This window comes from Toxorhynchites rutilus, chromosome 3 (genome assembly GCF_029784135.1).
Source record: "Toxorhynchites rutilus septentrionalis strain SRP chromosome 3, ASM2978413v1, whole genome shotgun sequence".
NCBI classification, from domain to species: domain Eukaryota; kingdom Metazoa; phylum Arthropoda; class Insecta; order Diptera; family Culicidae; genus Toxorhynchites; species Toxorhynchites rutilus.
In genome coordinates, this window is record NC_073746.1 from 7,407,005 (window position 1) to 7,423,492 (window position 16,488).

Below are 16,488 nucleotides of genomic sequence, written 5' to 3' on the forward strand. Positions count from 1 at the left end.
AAGTTAAATTTGTTTTCTATAAGTCAAATCATTTCATTCGATACCGATATTGAGGGGATTACAAAACAGAACACATACACCTTTTTGAATTTATGTTGTTCATAATGTAGTGTGTTCTCCAAGTCAAGCCATTCAGCCATTTTTTACCGGCGGCGGATTTTTCAAGATAACGGAATACACAGTATTATAATGACAGCAGAGATAAAGGTTTATTCCAAATTTCAGATCAATAAATAAAAAGAAACGGGGTCAATTTTTTATTAATGTCGGACAACCATACAGACATACAAACATACATACAAACAGGTCAAGTTGAATGAAACCGTTTAAAAAAGAAATTGGCTATTTTGTTAAAGCGGCCATCGTGGATTTGAATTTTCCTAAATATCTGTGATCTACTGGCCTTCACTTGATAATCATTTTGATGGGGTTTGTTTTGAGAAAATATGTTATCCGCCATTTTGTGGTGGTAGCCATCTTGGATTTGTTTTTTTTATAAATAACTGAGTTCTATATTCCTTCAGATTGCTGTCGCATTCGTATATTTGTTACATTCGGGAAAGCGAAATTTGGGTGAACGGAATTCGAGTAAATGTTACATGTTGCAATCATCATTCTTGCATTTCACATTTTTGATAAAATTTGTTTTTACAAGGAATCGAAGAAAAAGTTTACAAAACAATCAACCTTATTTATTTTTTTTTTATCCGTATTATAGTGATTTTCAACTCATTTGGCTGGTTCGTCACTTTTACTTCCATTTTTTGGAAGAATGTCGGGAGTGAGAATTGAACTCGTGACCTTCAGCGTGAGAGGCATGGATGTTACCACTACGCCCTATCGCCTCCACAATCAACCTTATGTGTATATTCATGAGATAAATTTGAAAATCTCTAGTTGATCAACATATGTTATATTCTTTGTTATTATAATGATTAGCAGTGCAATAAGATAATGCACCGTTGATACAATTTTATAATTCATCCAATTATCATATCCAATCATTTTTTTTGCTATAAAATTTCTTTCTCACAATCATCTCATAAGGGTATTTTATATAATAGGTACTTCTCCAAATTTAGTTGACTTCGTTAGAATGGGTTGTAAGAAAACGACAGAAAAATACGGTTTCCTATTCGTGCCTGTCTGAAAGTTGTAGAATGTAAAACAAAGTTATATGTCATGTTTTACTAACTGTTAATGCCCCGCCTTAAGCATACCTGGCTTACACTTGTCATGTTTCTCGTGTGAAACAGACGGCTAACATGTGGTATGTTTCCATCACGTATGAGATGATTACGATGTATGCAACACGCCAGTCTAAGTTATGTTGCTCTCAATACAGACAGTTGCATTCTAAGACGAAAGCAGAATTCGACTCGGATGCTCACCAACAGATAGCGTGACGCTTAACTAAATTCTCTTGAGCTTTCAATTTCGAGTCGAATCGTCGTGTCTTTTTCTCGCGGACGCGAACTTATACTAATTGATTATATTGATTTGCCGGCTGATGGATAGTTTTGTAACTTAACATTCAATTATGGGTTGGATGTGGGAACGCGCTAAGAAAACAAAAAACATCAGGCTGCCCTCGTTTGGCGCGCGCGTATCACAACTTCCGCGGGCGGGCGGAAGCACACCTCCGCAGCAGCAGCAACAACAACAGCGCTTGTTTGAATATCTGTCAGGTTTACGCCAATGGATCAATAATATTGGTTTGTTTATGTCACGATGACATCATCCCGCGGTGTGGCGGTGACCGGAGAATGCAAATAAATATGTGATACGTGTGGTCTCCGTTGCCACGCTTGGAATCCTTGAATACAGGCTCATTGATTGTGGTCGACTGTCAGTCGCTTATCACTTAGGCGTCTTCAATAAGTCAACCGGTGCGAACTCTCTGAAGTGTCCTGATTGCATGCTGCATTATTCGCGAAATCGCAATAAATGTCGTCGATCTTCGACGAAGATTTACGTATGCAGTTTGTCATTTCTTTTCTTTTCTCTTTGCTTCTCTCCACCTACGTTTCGGAACAGTCGCGCTCTCTCTAGACCACTGTGTTCAGGTTTCTATTTGATATTCGCGACCTTACACACATATTGCCGTGTGAGCGGCGAAGATTTGCACGGACGGTGTTTCTTGCTGTGAAAAATGTTGAAAAAATAATAAATTTTCAATCGTGTTGAAATCGTTCAAAAGATATATTGATTCATTTAGGGAGAAAAATAATGTTTGAAATGAAATTTGTTTTGGGATTTATGTAGATTTTTATGGTAATGATATTGAAACATATGCCAGTCATACGACCCAAAGAATAAGCCAATACGGAGAAGATTGCACAGTCATTATTTGTCAAGTTTACCATCTGTATATCTCATTTGCAAAACTTCTTTGCTCTTTTGCACCGCGCAAAAAAGTTGAAAAAACTTCGCGTAAACTTCGAACAGTTTACCCATACACTGACAGAACTCCGTTCATATCATTTTGTCAATACTATTCACCAACGGACGCGGCGGCTTTTGGGGCACAATACTGATCTCGTGATTGCAAATCGATTTGGGGCCAATACAAACCCAACCAGCCAAGCGGTTCTCTGTTGCCGATCCTGGGCTGAGTTTCTTTCTTCTCGTAGGAGTTTTGTTCTCGATTTCGATTCGATCCGGCCCGATCTCCGAGCTGGAGAGCAGACACTCGCGAAGTGTATGTAAGCTCGCGGTCGTGATCGTGTCAGGAAGGGCAACAAACAGAAAAAAGGCAGAGGCAGCAGTAGCAACGCAACGCAGCGCAGTCAGTCATATGCAAAAATTCACCTCCGGCGCGCGGTGATTTTCATCAAATATCTCTCCTCCAGGTTGTGTGTTCGGTATTCGCTGCGGGGAGTGCAAATGGTTCATAAAAGGTGCTTCTTCTGGTGAAATTGAAGTGATCCACTGTGTTGGCAAGGTCGTAGTGAGTGGTGTTGGGGTGAATTATCGCCCGAGAAGATTACTATCGCCCTAGGTGTTGATCCTGACCGTCAAATTAGCCGAAAGTGTGTCATCGCACAGCGGGCCTGAGATCATCGGCGGATATTCCAACTAAGAGCTCCAACCAAATTTGCAGTTTGTTAAGTCCCTGATATCTGGAGCGGTCGGAAACATGTCTGGTAAGCATCTTATGCCGCCTGCAATATCGCTCATAATTTGTTATCGCCCTTCGATCACTTCATGGAAATATGAGTGACGTCACTGTCATGTTGCCTATTCGTTGTGAGCGCGCGAGTGTGTGTGATATTTGCATGTTTCATGGTGGGTTTTGTTTATGCTGCTCACGATGTTTATGTGGGGGAGAAGAAGGGTAGCGCCTTCGATTCCATTTCCCCGACCGTCCGATGCGAAATAGAGTGATATTTTTCGTGTTTTGTTTATCATCGAATCCGAAAAGGGGAGAGCGCCACTTTCAGTTGATTTTAGTTCGCGCTAGTCAGAGTAGCGAAAAAAGTGGAAATTTATTTTTGGATCTTTGGATCTTTTCCTTCCTCCGTGTATCGTGTACTACAGATGTTGTCGGGTTTGTAGATTGAACATAAAAAATGAAAACTCATTTAACAATATGTGCCGTACGAAAAAAATATTATTTTTGGTTATTTGTGTTTGGAATAACGATTAATCAGGGGTATCGTGGGGAACGATTTCCCATTAATGACTGAATGTAAACGAATCGAACCACACTCAGCATTCAAGTGTTTAAGTATGAAAGGTGCCCGTTATACTTTGTGTAGAATAATTCGAAACATCGTCCAGGGAATGAAAAATAAATCTTTGATATCGTTTTGTTAGGCCATGAACGGAATTCTTTATTTATTTATCCATTTATTTTTCAGGGTGTCAACTACCTTGAAATTGGGTTCTATCCCAGCTGGCGTCGTTGGGATTTTCTGAGGCGAAAAATCTCTGGTTACGTCTTCCTTCGGAGCGGAAGTAAAAGAAGTTGGCCCGGCTCATGAGTTGTTGAGTCTGATAGGTAGGAACAGGTGGAGTCGCCTCCCTGATGTCGGTGATTGGCACTAAAGTGGCGGAAATAGGCCGACGAAAAATAAGCGAAGATAAAAAAAAAAAAAAAAAAACTACCTTGAAAATCCTCGAAAATCCGGGAATATCAGGGATTTTCGTCACCAATCTGGAAAAATGAAATTCCGTCAATTAGAATTTTGATTATTTCAGTAATTAGAATATTTTAATGCCACCAAAAGCTGAGAAGGTCTAGGGCTTGATAAAATAATCTTTATGATAATGTTTGGCTTTGCCCTGTTTTCTAAATCTGAGCTCGATAAAACTTTTTAAGCTATACTTTGTTGTTGGATCCGACGAGTCTTTGAACAATACTACAAAAAGGCTGGCTCTGAATGTCAGATTTTGGGATGAAGAAGAGATGATGGTGGTAAATCGTTACATGACGTCAATGTTCTTGGGACGTTATCAAGAATCAGAGATCAACTTGCAGCTTTTAAATAATGTACGGGAATTGTATATTTGAACAAACTTCGATACAAATCGATGAACGGTACCAACGTGAAATGGTCATATAACGCGAGCTGCAACAGGACTTTCAATATGGAGAAGAAAACTCTTGAATTTGGGTAGCTTCGGATTACATATTTCACACGTTTCATCAATAGATTGATGGATACAAAAAAGCCGCCAAAATTTCACGACATCTTGACACATCTCGAAACTTCGTCTGGGATGCCGAGTACTGGTTTTAAAGCTCATGAAGCATAGATACATCCTTGATATTGCCGTCTTTGATTCTGATAGAAAAAAAAACTGCTGGAAAACGATTTGAGAAACTTTTGATTATTGACTCTATTGATCTTTTTGATATTTGACAGATCTTGAACTTATCAGTGGAGCTCCAGTAGACTTAGCACTGAAACAATATTGATAGCAACAAAAGCAACAAGTTTGCTCACTATGATCCGAAAAATGAACGACTGGAGCATTTTTGGAAAGGATAGGTTCATCAAACTTTTTACCAAAAATGGTCTTGTGTTTCTCGTGTGGAAACCCCAATGTTGAGAGGATTTTTCCATTAATACCATTTTTTTATCCCATTTTTTTATTTAAGGCTCATTAGCATTTTAGATGTAACAGAGCCGAATTTTTAATCGTGTACATGTCACATGGTTATCATATCTATAATTAGCACATTACACAGTTGTCATTCGCCAGTATTCTTTCTATACCATTACATATGGTACATTCACACAGTAGCCATTTAGGCGTAAGACTATTCTTTCTGTTCTTCCATTATCCAGTTGGACCACCGGACAGCGGAGACAGTTGATTGATCATTGTTGAGTTATTTATAGAACAGCAGCCCGATGTGTCTTGCAGAGCAGAGCAGTTGTATGGATGAATCGATCTTATTTCGACCGTGGATCGATCTCCATCGCTGATGATTGTTGCGTGGACGTAGTTATTCTGTAACAACACAAAGATGGTCAATGAGGGCCCTGAGTTTTGAGCTCACGATCGATCGCTTACTAAGCGAGACCCCCCATTAATACCATTGATAATTATTAATATGCTATGCGACAAGCTTATGATGGTATGCTTCCCTTTGCAAGAATAGCATCAATAAAAATGTTGAGCTAGTTAATTCAACGAATTCGAAATTCTCATTCTCTTTACCTAGAAGACAAGAAAGAAGCTTTTGCGTTAAATGAGTTAATTAATGAGTAAGTTAATGAAACGGCTACGAGAAGCAGAAGCAAAATTTATGGAGGTGAAACGAAGAAAACTTTGGAAAACACACAGAGAAGAGCCGAGAGATTGCAAGAAAAAGCATTTCGTTAAAATCGTAACCTATTCGTGAAATTGGTCCGAATCAAATTTTAAATGACTCATTCTGTGCTAGTGTTTTAGATCCCTTCAAGATAGCTTTGAACTACCTTATTGAATTCATTTTTTTATTCGTTAACGACACTTCTCGGTCGTCAATTCATTTATTGGAAGATTTTGTCAGAAGTTCTTAAATGTCATTGCTTAAGCTGACTAAATGTTTCAGAAATTACAGCTAAAGTACTAGTAGAGACCTTGATTACTATTCTACATCTGGATTTTTTTCTGAAAAATTACTGGATAATCAGGGAATATCAAGAATTTTTTTTTCGGATTTTCAGTCGACACCCTGTTTATCTATTTATTTATTTATTTATTTATTTTGTTTAATTAATTTATTTATTTCGTTTAATTAATTTATTTATTTATTCATTTATTCATTTATTCATTTATTTATTTATTTATTCATTTTCGTCAAACAAATGTAGACGATACAGTTTATATGTTACAATTTCTACGGCACATGTTTCTTTTTAGCTGTTTTTTATAACTTTTTTATTTGTATATCTCGAGAACTAATCAAGCAAATTGAACCAAATTTTACATAAATGCAATAAGCAAAAACTGTTTCTATAGTGGTTCGACACATCTATCTCCTCTCTAAGAGGAAGGGGGCTGCCATACAAATGAAACACAAACGTCTGCATAACTCGAGAAGAAATCAAGTAAATGGATCCAAATTCGAGATGGAAGGCTTTTTGGGTACGAGAAATGTTTAAATGATGGTATGACACTCCTCCCTCCTCTGGAATGGAGAGGGGATTCCGTAAAAATATTACACATAGTTCAACGAAACATATTCCAACCAAACATGACAATTGCAAATTTTTGGAAAACTCTGAAGGAAAATGGGAATATTCGGAAAATTCAATTCCCATATGTTATACAATTACATAGTGACAAGCGTTGTTAGTCAATTTGATGTTTGCGCTAACGAAATTGATCTTTGTTCGAAAGTGGAAATGGATTTTTAATGTTATAAAACGCACTCCTATATCTTCTTCTACCTAAATAAATAAAAATGAAATGGAACAAACTCGAGGAAGAAGTTGTCCAATTTAGTGCTGTCTTTATTCTATCATATTTTCTGTATCAAACATTTATTCCATGTAACGGAGAAACCTGTTATTTGCAAGTGGTAGAAATATCTTGAACGAGAATTGTGTCTGAAAATAATCTCATAATATAATGACGAGTTTTGGTAGAAGTACTAGGAATTTTATAGTTAAATGTAATTTTAAAGTGTCGATTAAAAGATCCATCAATGAACAGCTCTGTGAATGGACCCATGAACGCGTGCTTAGTAAGGAAGCGTGAATGTTTGAAGGTAAAATATATTTTGGACGGGACGAAGTTTGCCGGGTCAGCTAGTCATGTATAAAGGGTATTCAATTGCTGTGTGAAATTTTTCATTTTTCCAAAGAGGAGTCATGGACTCATTCACATAAAAGTCGTCGGTGATGTTAGTGAATAATAGGCCTAAATAATGATTTTAGGAATTTTTTACGTGATTTATTTGAATAAGACAGAGATCAAAAAGTCAAAAAAGCTATGAAAACCATTCGGAAAGTTGGATAATTTGAAAGTCATTTTTTAAGCAAATTTTGTACGGAAGTTGAAAAACTGGAAAGTAATTTTTTAACAAATTTGATGATTTGATATGAACAGTCAGCATCAGGTTTGATGCGTCTTAGTCTGCGTCAGATTTATATGTCAAAAAAGTTATGAAAACCATTCGGAAAGATGGAAAATTGAAAAAAAAATTAAGCAAATTTTGTATACCTAATTTTGTAAATAAAAATTATTTGATGTCCGTTCCTCACGATTTAACTCGAGAACGCAGCAACGGATTTCAACAGTCAGTATCAGGTTTGACGCATCTCAGTCTTCATCAGGTTTACATGCCTAAAAAGAAATAATATACCACGAATATAGATCACGTACAGAACAATAATTTCTGTAGGGACTTGAGTGTTCGAAATTATTTGAATGAAAATATCAATTGTTTGTGGGACGAAGTTCGCCGGGTCAGCTAGTTACAAATAAATTATCTTCGATTATTCCTTATCTATACTACAAATGTGAAATCATATTTTTTAAATTTTCTTTTCTGAGATTTTCTACCTGTCATATGAACAGTTTGAACAGGCGGACGAGAAAACAAAGAGTAAACGAGGACTAAGCGGAAAATAGAGCAAACAAGTGATGATATGAAGAGAATGAGTGATATAGAAATCAATATTGAATATTGATTAAAACAATGAACATAAAACAAAGAGAAATATAAAAAGACGAATGAAGAGGTTACAGAAAAGAGAAATAAAGAAAACATAGAAGATAAAACATGTGGGGAAATAGAAAATTGAAGAATATTGATTATATGAAGAAAATTTAGGGAGGACAACAAAGAAATGTATAAAACAGATGCGAGATATGAAGAGATATGGTAGGAGGGAGAAGAGTAAAATAAAGTATGCGATGGATAAAAGGAAAAACATAAAGAGGTGAAGTAATCAAATGAAATATAAAATGAGTTAAAAAAATAATACCCGAAGGAAATGGAGAAGAATGAATAAAAAAAAATGAGTAATGAGTGTATAGGAAAGAATGTTATAGCGAATTCGTTTTTGTTCAGTTTCAACCCCAGTGCCGCACTAACTGCTGTCAAAACGTTTTTTTATTCACTCAGTTTCGCACTCAGTATCGCACTAGTTCGCCCCGAAAGCTGTTAGTTTCGCACTGAGATGTTTCACGGGTTGGCACTCGGCTTCACTAATACATCTATACCGAACTGTCAAGTTCCGAGTATTGTTTTGGAAAATCTAAAAATAAAGATGAAAATGGAAAACCTGCTGCTCTTGCTTTTGTATTATTGGAATCGTAATCCAATTCGGATTCTGATTTTGAAGAATATATTTGTGTAGACGGCATTAAGCTCCGTGTGCTTTCATTGGGCTCTCCAAATCAAAATTATGAATGAAAATTTACTTTAACGTATCGAATATTTATTTTATGTGATGAAATAAGAGGGTTTTTTTCCAATATCGCAGAAACATTGAACGAAAACTGTGTCTAACGATGATTTTATTATAATAGTAATTATTTGTGGAACAAACAGGAAATGCATCGACAAATAGTTAAGTGAGTGTCAGGACTACATGTGTTACGTAATTAAGCAATATGAAGTAAAAATTTTCATTCAAACTTTTCAATTTTTACACTGCACTTGGCCCTTCTGATCTGATAGAGAATAATTTACCTCCCAAGCACTAATATCGCCACCAGACGTCGACACTGTACATTTGTCGTCGCAAATATAAACAAATCAGACTATATAACGCACACCAACAAACCACCGCATTCGTGAAACAGAAAACGTTTTTTTATTACAGAGTCAGTGTGGCACTGACTCAGTTTTAAAAACGAATTCGCTATTAAATGATATATAAGGGAGAGAGTACAATAGGTACACGGAAAAAGGGAAAAAAACCTAAAATATGCAATCTATATATATATATATATATAAAAATGGAGTGATGTCTGTCTGTCTGTCTGATTCTTATAGACTCGGAAACTACCGAACTGATCGGCATGAACATTGGTATGTAGGGGTTTTTGGGGCCGGGGAAGGTTTTCGTGATATTTTGAGACCCCTCCCCACTCTTTAAGGGGGGTGGCCATACAAATGAAACACAAATTTCTGCATTACTCGGAAATTAACCAAGCAAACGAAACCAAAGTTGGCATGTGAAAGTTTTAGGGTGCAATAAATGTTTCTATGATGGTTAGACAGTCCTTCCCCCATTCAAAGGGGGGGGGGCTGCCATACAAATGAAACACAAATTTCTGCATTACTCGAAAATTAATCAAGCAAATGAAACCAAATTTGGCATGTGGAGGTTTTAGGATGCAATAAATGTTTCTATGGTGTTAAGATACTCCTTCCCCCTCTCTTAGAGGGGGCTGCCGTACAAATGAAACACAAATTTTTGCATTACCCGAGAATTAATCAAGAAAATTAAACCAATTTAGGCATATGGAAACTTTAGGGTGCAATGAATGTTTCTATGGTGGTTAGATACCTCTCCCCCCTCTCTTAGGGGTGGCTGCCATACAAATAAAACACAAATTTCTGCATTACTCGAGAATTAATCAAGTAAATGGGCGGGACGAAGTTTGCCGGGTTAGCTAGTGGACAATAAAAAAGGAAAATTATATACTCATAAATAAGATAAAAAAAGTGAAAGAGAAGAAAGTAAGAAAGTAAAAGAAAAAAACTAAAAGAAAGGTGAAATACAGGTAGGGGGCGCATAAAAAAACCGCATAAAAAACCAACAAAACTTTACAAGTAACTTTAAAATATTGTTTTCGTTACACAATTTGGAAAATAAACTATTTATATGCGGTAAGTAGGAACCGTATAGAAACGTTCTACTACGAAAATTACTCAAATCCTGATGATACCAATTCTGATCACCAAGCGATTTCCTTTTGTGGGCGTTGCTGTGCTGTGTTTGTAGCTGCATGTCGGAGCTTGTTGCTATCAGAAATTATGTCATGCACAAGTATGGAAATAGATGGAATGAGGTTGGAAACAGCATAGGTGTGGAAACATTAGATGTAGATGTAGCTCTTTTCCTCTACCAGTTTCTTACTGACAACAAATACATTCATTCTGTAAAATATATACCGAGAATTAGTAATAATAAGAATTAGGCATAATAAAAGGCATCGGAGCCCGAAAAACGTCATTCAAGTTTGAAAGATCAACCCCGTGAATAAAATATCTCTCACTAGGTTGCTCGTCATATTTTGGTTAATGCTTTGAGCATGAGAAAAGTCGCAGCACGACTAGTGCCAAAAGAGCTGAATTTCTTTCAAAAATTTCATCGATGTTTCGATGACTGGATTGTTTATTGGAAAAAAGAAATATTGCTTCGGAAGAAGCCTGTTTTGAAGGCGATAAGATAAATTTAGATGAGAAACGAAGTATTTTCTTTGAAAACACCAATTCCCGGTATATTGCCAGTATTGACAAAGTGTACAACTTCCGAGCGCCTATTTTTGGCTCCCAGATTTCGCTTCATTGTTTTGTTTGGTTGCTTGCAAGGCACGGAAATTACGAGAGTCCCGAGTTTGCCATAATTGTTCTCAGTACATTCAGTCTCTGCTTCCGATCGTAAGTTCCACTATGACGCGTCCTCTGATTCATCTGAACTAAAGTTGTACGTTCACGGAAACGTTCCAGCACATCACACACGGTATATTCAGCTACTTTCAGCGATTTCGCGATTTTAGTACCTGACTAAGCCGAAGTTTTGATGTAGGTGTTAAAAATCAAATTTCTTCTCCCAGCTTCGATCCTGCACAACTTTTGGAAAATGAAACGGAGCAACGTGAAATTTTCACCGTCGAAAGATACAGGTTTTTCAAACAATTTGCTGTCGAAATATTTCAGATACGCCTTCTACGACTGTAAAATGAACAGTGGTTCTGGATTCTAACTGAATTAAACCTTACCCTCTTGAGATGTGTGAATGCTTATGTGGTCTCAGGTCTCTACAAATAATCAGTGGCTTAGAAAAAATAGCGCTCAAATAAGTCATGCAGTGGGAGGCAGCCGACTTTCGTCAGATAACATCAAATTAATATACCAAAATATTTTGTGAAAAAAATGGTGGTAGACGGACGAAATACTAATAAAAATAATGAATGAAATATCGAATTGCCGCAATTTGTGAAATTCATGCGAAATAAAGAAAAGATTGTATGGAGCGTGAGACCTGTAACTGAACAAAGCACATGTCGGATTAAATTCAAGTTTGAAAGATGTCGAAATTCCTAGCTATAATTTCCGAACCATGAAATGGACAATTTTGTACATATTTCATGTTTAACACCAACTTACCATTAATTTTAATCACAACCATTAGTCACTGAAAAGTGTTGTTCGACCTGTAGTGACTGTCAACACTTATTGCCAAAACAAATGACACTATAGAAAACTATGTTTTCAACGAGTCCAAAACCACTTTGGCATAAGTTTCATCACAACCACTACAGCGATAGTGTTTAGAAGCAGTAGCGAACGATCTTTTTTCGAGAATGTGATCGTGGTCTTCGTTGTTATGGTTTTCTCCATTCTGTGTCACCCACTGATGCAAATTCCTGCCGTCATGTCATGTGTGGGGTTCACTGTTCTGAAGTAGAAACAACACTGGCACTGGCTGCTCAGCTGACGTAATGCGTACCATTTCTGTCGCATCTCGTTCTTTATGGAAATGGTTATAATTTATTGACCACGGTGTCCCCGATTTCATTCACACCAAGGGAAGAAATTCCGCCGGTGTCGCGATGGTTCACAGATGATTTCGAATCCATAACATTTCGCTCTCTCTTTCTGATCGATGAGCCATTTCTTCGATTGCAACGCGATTGCGACGCGAATTGATTCATTCTGTCAATTAAAAAAACAGGTAACAGAAAGAAAACACTGCTAGCTTTGTGTTCCCAGCGTTGAGTGGTCATTCCAAATGCAAGAGAACCATTTTATTTCTGTCAAAGAAGCATCGATCCTCCGAACAGCATTCCAGCGTTTCAAATCAAACTCGGTAACGAACGGGCCGATGTTGGGCATACAAGGTCTGCAAGATATCTCTGGCACACATTTCCTTTCCTCCACAATTGGTAGATTGCTTTCTAAGCAGCCTAAGCAGAGTCTTGCACAGTTACTGCGTAAACTATCTGGATCACAGCCTTGAACTTCCGCCTGGAGCATGATGAGGGAAGACAGAAACACAACAAAAGTGGAACATTGAAAACACATCGGGCAGCATAAAGATCCGCTTTGTGGAGTGCAAGAGAAATATATGTCTCTCTTGTAGCGTCTCTAATGTTATACTAGTTGGACATGTGTTAGCGCTGGAGCAAGAATTCATTTCACTTTCATGTGCAGCATGAGCATCTGTTTTGCGTAACGCGTCGGAGCCATTGTGGCAAGTTCGTTCATAAAAAATGTTTGTAGTGGAAGTCGCCAACAGATGACATTAGGAATTATATCCAATAAGTATGTTGATTTTGTTAACCTATTAACGACCAAGCTGTAAAACTATTTTTTTTAACGAAAGTTTTAACGACAGTTATTATTTGTTCTTGATTTGTTTATGTTGTGTAGTTTCACGAAGCAACTGATTTATTGGTGATTCGTGATCCATCCTTGCTCTCGCGAGAACAATATACGATATTTGTGTTCTTATTGACTCCATCGAGCAAAATCCGAAACCAGTGTTTGCGATATTCAGCTTCCTTTGTATCGAGCAAAACTGCGATCTGCTAGCTGCAACGAGACTGTGACTTGAATAATGATGATCATGGTTTTAATTATTGAGACTTGAACATTTCTCAGTTCGTTCGCCTCTAACCTTGAAAAAGACCAATTTGGCAACCAAACTGAATTCCCGGCCTCGAGAAAGACCATTTGGAAAACCTCGGCGGAGCGGAGCTTACATTGCAATATTAGTGAAAATACATTGTCCGAAGAACGAACGCTGCATTTGCTATATCTATTTCATTAAAAAAAAAATCCCATATGTTCTACAATAACATCTTTGTTAGACCAGTTAGATTTCGTGTTTGTGGAATTAAGCATCGTGTTCCGTTGGTGTGAATCCAAAGCGGCAATAGATTCTCAGTGAAATAACGCGCTTTGAAAATAAAAATAATTAATGAAAAATTTCTTTTCTGTATCGAATATGTATTCCACGTAACGGAGAAACATGTTACTTGCAACTGAATCAAGAATCTATTAAATAAATTTATATTATAATGACCAGTTTTGGTAGAAGTGTAATAGAAAAATTATTATAAATAGTAATTGTGAAGGGCCAATCAGAAGATCAATCAATGGCGAGCTCTGCGAACGTTCGATTAGTAAGAAACAGTGAATTTTGAAAATAATTCATATCAAAACATTAATTTTGGGCGGGACGAAAAAAATAACGGGTCTGGGCCTAAGAGCACGGACGGGATCTTGACATAGGACTGTGATTGTGTGTAACAATTGCGTTTGAATTGAATTTTTTCATTGTTCAAAATCTGTAATTTTTTCTCTTTTGATTTTGATACATTTGATGATAGAAGCTCTGAAAAAACACCGTTCCCTATATGGTCTTGAATCCTTTTAACGGGTGAGATGAGATAACGTGGTAGAATCCGGAACCACATTCTGTCAAAAATGTACATAAAAATACCATTAAAGTCATTACTACCCTTTTCTTCTGTTTATTCAATTATGCGAAAGAAGACAAAGAGTCATCATGTATCATTTTTAAACATAAGTCTAAATAGATAAGATCTACATAAATATAAGTTTTAGTCAAATAAATTTATGATTACAGAAATATATTACAGATAAAATAGCATTTTCTCTTTCGTTGCCATGTTACTTTATAGCCCGGTGATATATATTGAGTATTCTATGGCCTTGAGTGCTCTCTTGGGAAGTTCGTGTAGCTGCTGTAGTGAATTGATCTCATTGGGTTCTAAGTTCATCTTATGTATAGGCAAGGGGATGTGCATTTGAGGAACGGATTTCAACAGTCAGTATCAGGTTTGACGCATCTCAGTCTTCATCAGGTTTGCATGCCTAAAAAGAAATTATATACCACGAATATAGATCACGTACAGAACAATAATTTCTGTAGGGACTTGAGTGTTCGAAATTATTTGAATGAAAATATCAATTGTTTGTGGGACGAAGTTCGCCGGGTCAGCTAGTTACAAATAAATTATCTTCGATTATTCCTTATCGATACTACAAATGTGAAATCATATTTTTTAAATTTTCTTTTCTGAGATTTTCTACCTGTCATATGAACAGTTTGAACAGGCGGACGAGAAAACAAAGAGTAAACGAGGACTAAGCGGAAAATAGAGCAAACAAGTGATGATATGAAGAGAATGAGTGATATAGAAATCAATATTGAATTTTGATTAAAACAATGAACATAAAACAAAGAGAAATATAAAAAGACGAATGAAGAGGTTACAGAAAAGAGAAATAAAGAAAACATAGAAGATAAAACATGTGGGGAAATAGAAAATTGAAGAATATTGATTATATGAAGAAAATTAAGGGAGGACAACAAAGAAATGTATAAAACAGATGCGAGATATGCAGAGATATGGTAGGAGGGAGAAGAGTAAAATAAAGTATGCGATGGATAAAAGGAAAAACATAAAGAGGTGAAGTAATCAAATGAAATATAAAATGAGTTAAAAAAATAATACCCGAAGGAAATGGAGAAGAATGAATAAAGAAAAATGAGTAATGAGTGTATAGGAAAGAATGTTATAGCAAATTCGTTTTTGTTCAGTTTCAACCCCAGTGCCGCACTAATTGCTGTCAAAACGTTTTTTTATTCACTCAGTTTCGCACTAGTTCGCCCCGAAAGCTGTTAGTTTCGCATTGAGATGTTTCACGGGTTGGCACTCGGGTTCACTAATACAACTGTACCGAACTGTCAAGTTCCGAGTATTGTTTTGGAAAATCTAAAAATAAAGACTATGAAAATGGAAAACCTGCTGCTCTTGCTTTTGTATTGTTGGAATCGTAATCCAATTCGGATTCTGATTTTAAAGAGTATATTTGTGTAGACGGCATTAAGCTCCGTGTGCTTTCATTGGGAGGCGAAAATGAGTATGGATATTCAGGAGGAATAAACATGCTCTCCAAATCAAAATTATGAATGAAAATTTACTTTAACGTATCGAATATTTATTTTATGTGATGAAATAAGAGGGTTTTTTTCCAATATCGCAGAAACATTGAACGAAAACTGTGTCTAACGATGATTTTATTATAATTAGTAAAAAATCTAATGTTTCCACAATGAATCGGGTTTCTTAGGAAAACATAGGAATCGTTACATTTTTCGTAGAGTGACCGCCCCTATATACAAATCAAAGACATAGTCCTATGTCAAAAAAGTAACGCCTATTCCTAATCCTATTAATTTATTCGCACACACTCTCACTACCTATTTCAATAGATATTCATACACCGAACGGAGCAGCATTGTAAAAAAAAGCGACTCGCGAGTAAATGTTCATTCATTCTCATGAATCGAAAACAGTGAGTAAACTCCGAGCAGTGTAAATCAGGAGTGATGTTGTGAATAATTATTGGACAAAACGCTCGTGAATTTTCACAATTGCTAACAGGCGTTTACTCCTGATTCTGTATGACGGAAAACAAGCCAATAAAGGAGGACTTATCATGACTGTCATATCGTTGTTCTAATAGCCAGGGCACGGCATAGTCATAGTCAACTGAGGATAGTCAGTGGACCATGAAGAAATACCCCGTCGTATTCAGTTCGAAATGACTTTTGGCTTCTTAACGCAGTTTCTCCGTCAATATGACTCAATAGTTAGTTGGGCGTTCAGTCGCTTTCTGCCTCTACCGACTCGACAATATCATTCCATTCTTCCCCGTCAAAAGGACTTCATTGCGTTTCAAAGTGACTCCCCTCAAAATGAATTCGTTCCTCTCTCTCTCTCATGTATCACGTATGCACACTCTTAGGAAGAATTGGTATATGTGAC

General features: G+C 36.7%; 1 protein-coding gene across 5 annotated transcripts in view; it reads left to right on the plus strand.

The window, feature by feature from the left end:
• The window catches only part of LOC129779532 (leupaxin), a 126,607-nt gene that overhangs the window by 9,196 nt on the left and 100,923 nt on the right, over positions 1-16,488 (plus strand). For 2 of the 5 annotated variants that reach the window (XM_055787082.1, XM_055787083.1), the window contains exon 1: positions 2,649-3,146. The exons of the other annotated variants lie outside the window; for them this stretch is intronic. In XM_055787082.1, coding sequence (XP_055643057.1) covers positions 3,140-3,146 — 7 coding nt within the window. In that variant the 5' untranslated portion in view covers positions 2,649-3,139. Of the gene's footprint in view, positions 1-2,648; positions 3,147-16,488 lie in introns of those variants that run through there. 5 annotated transcript variants of the gene reach the window in all.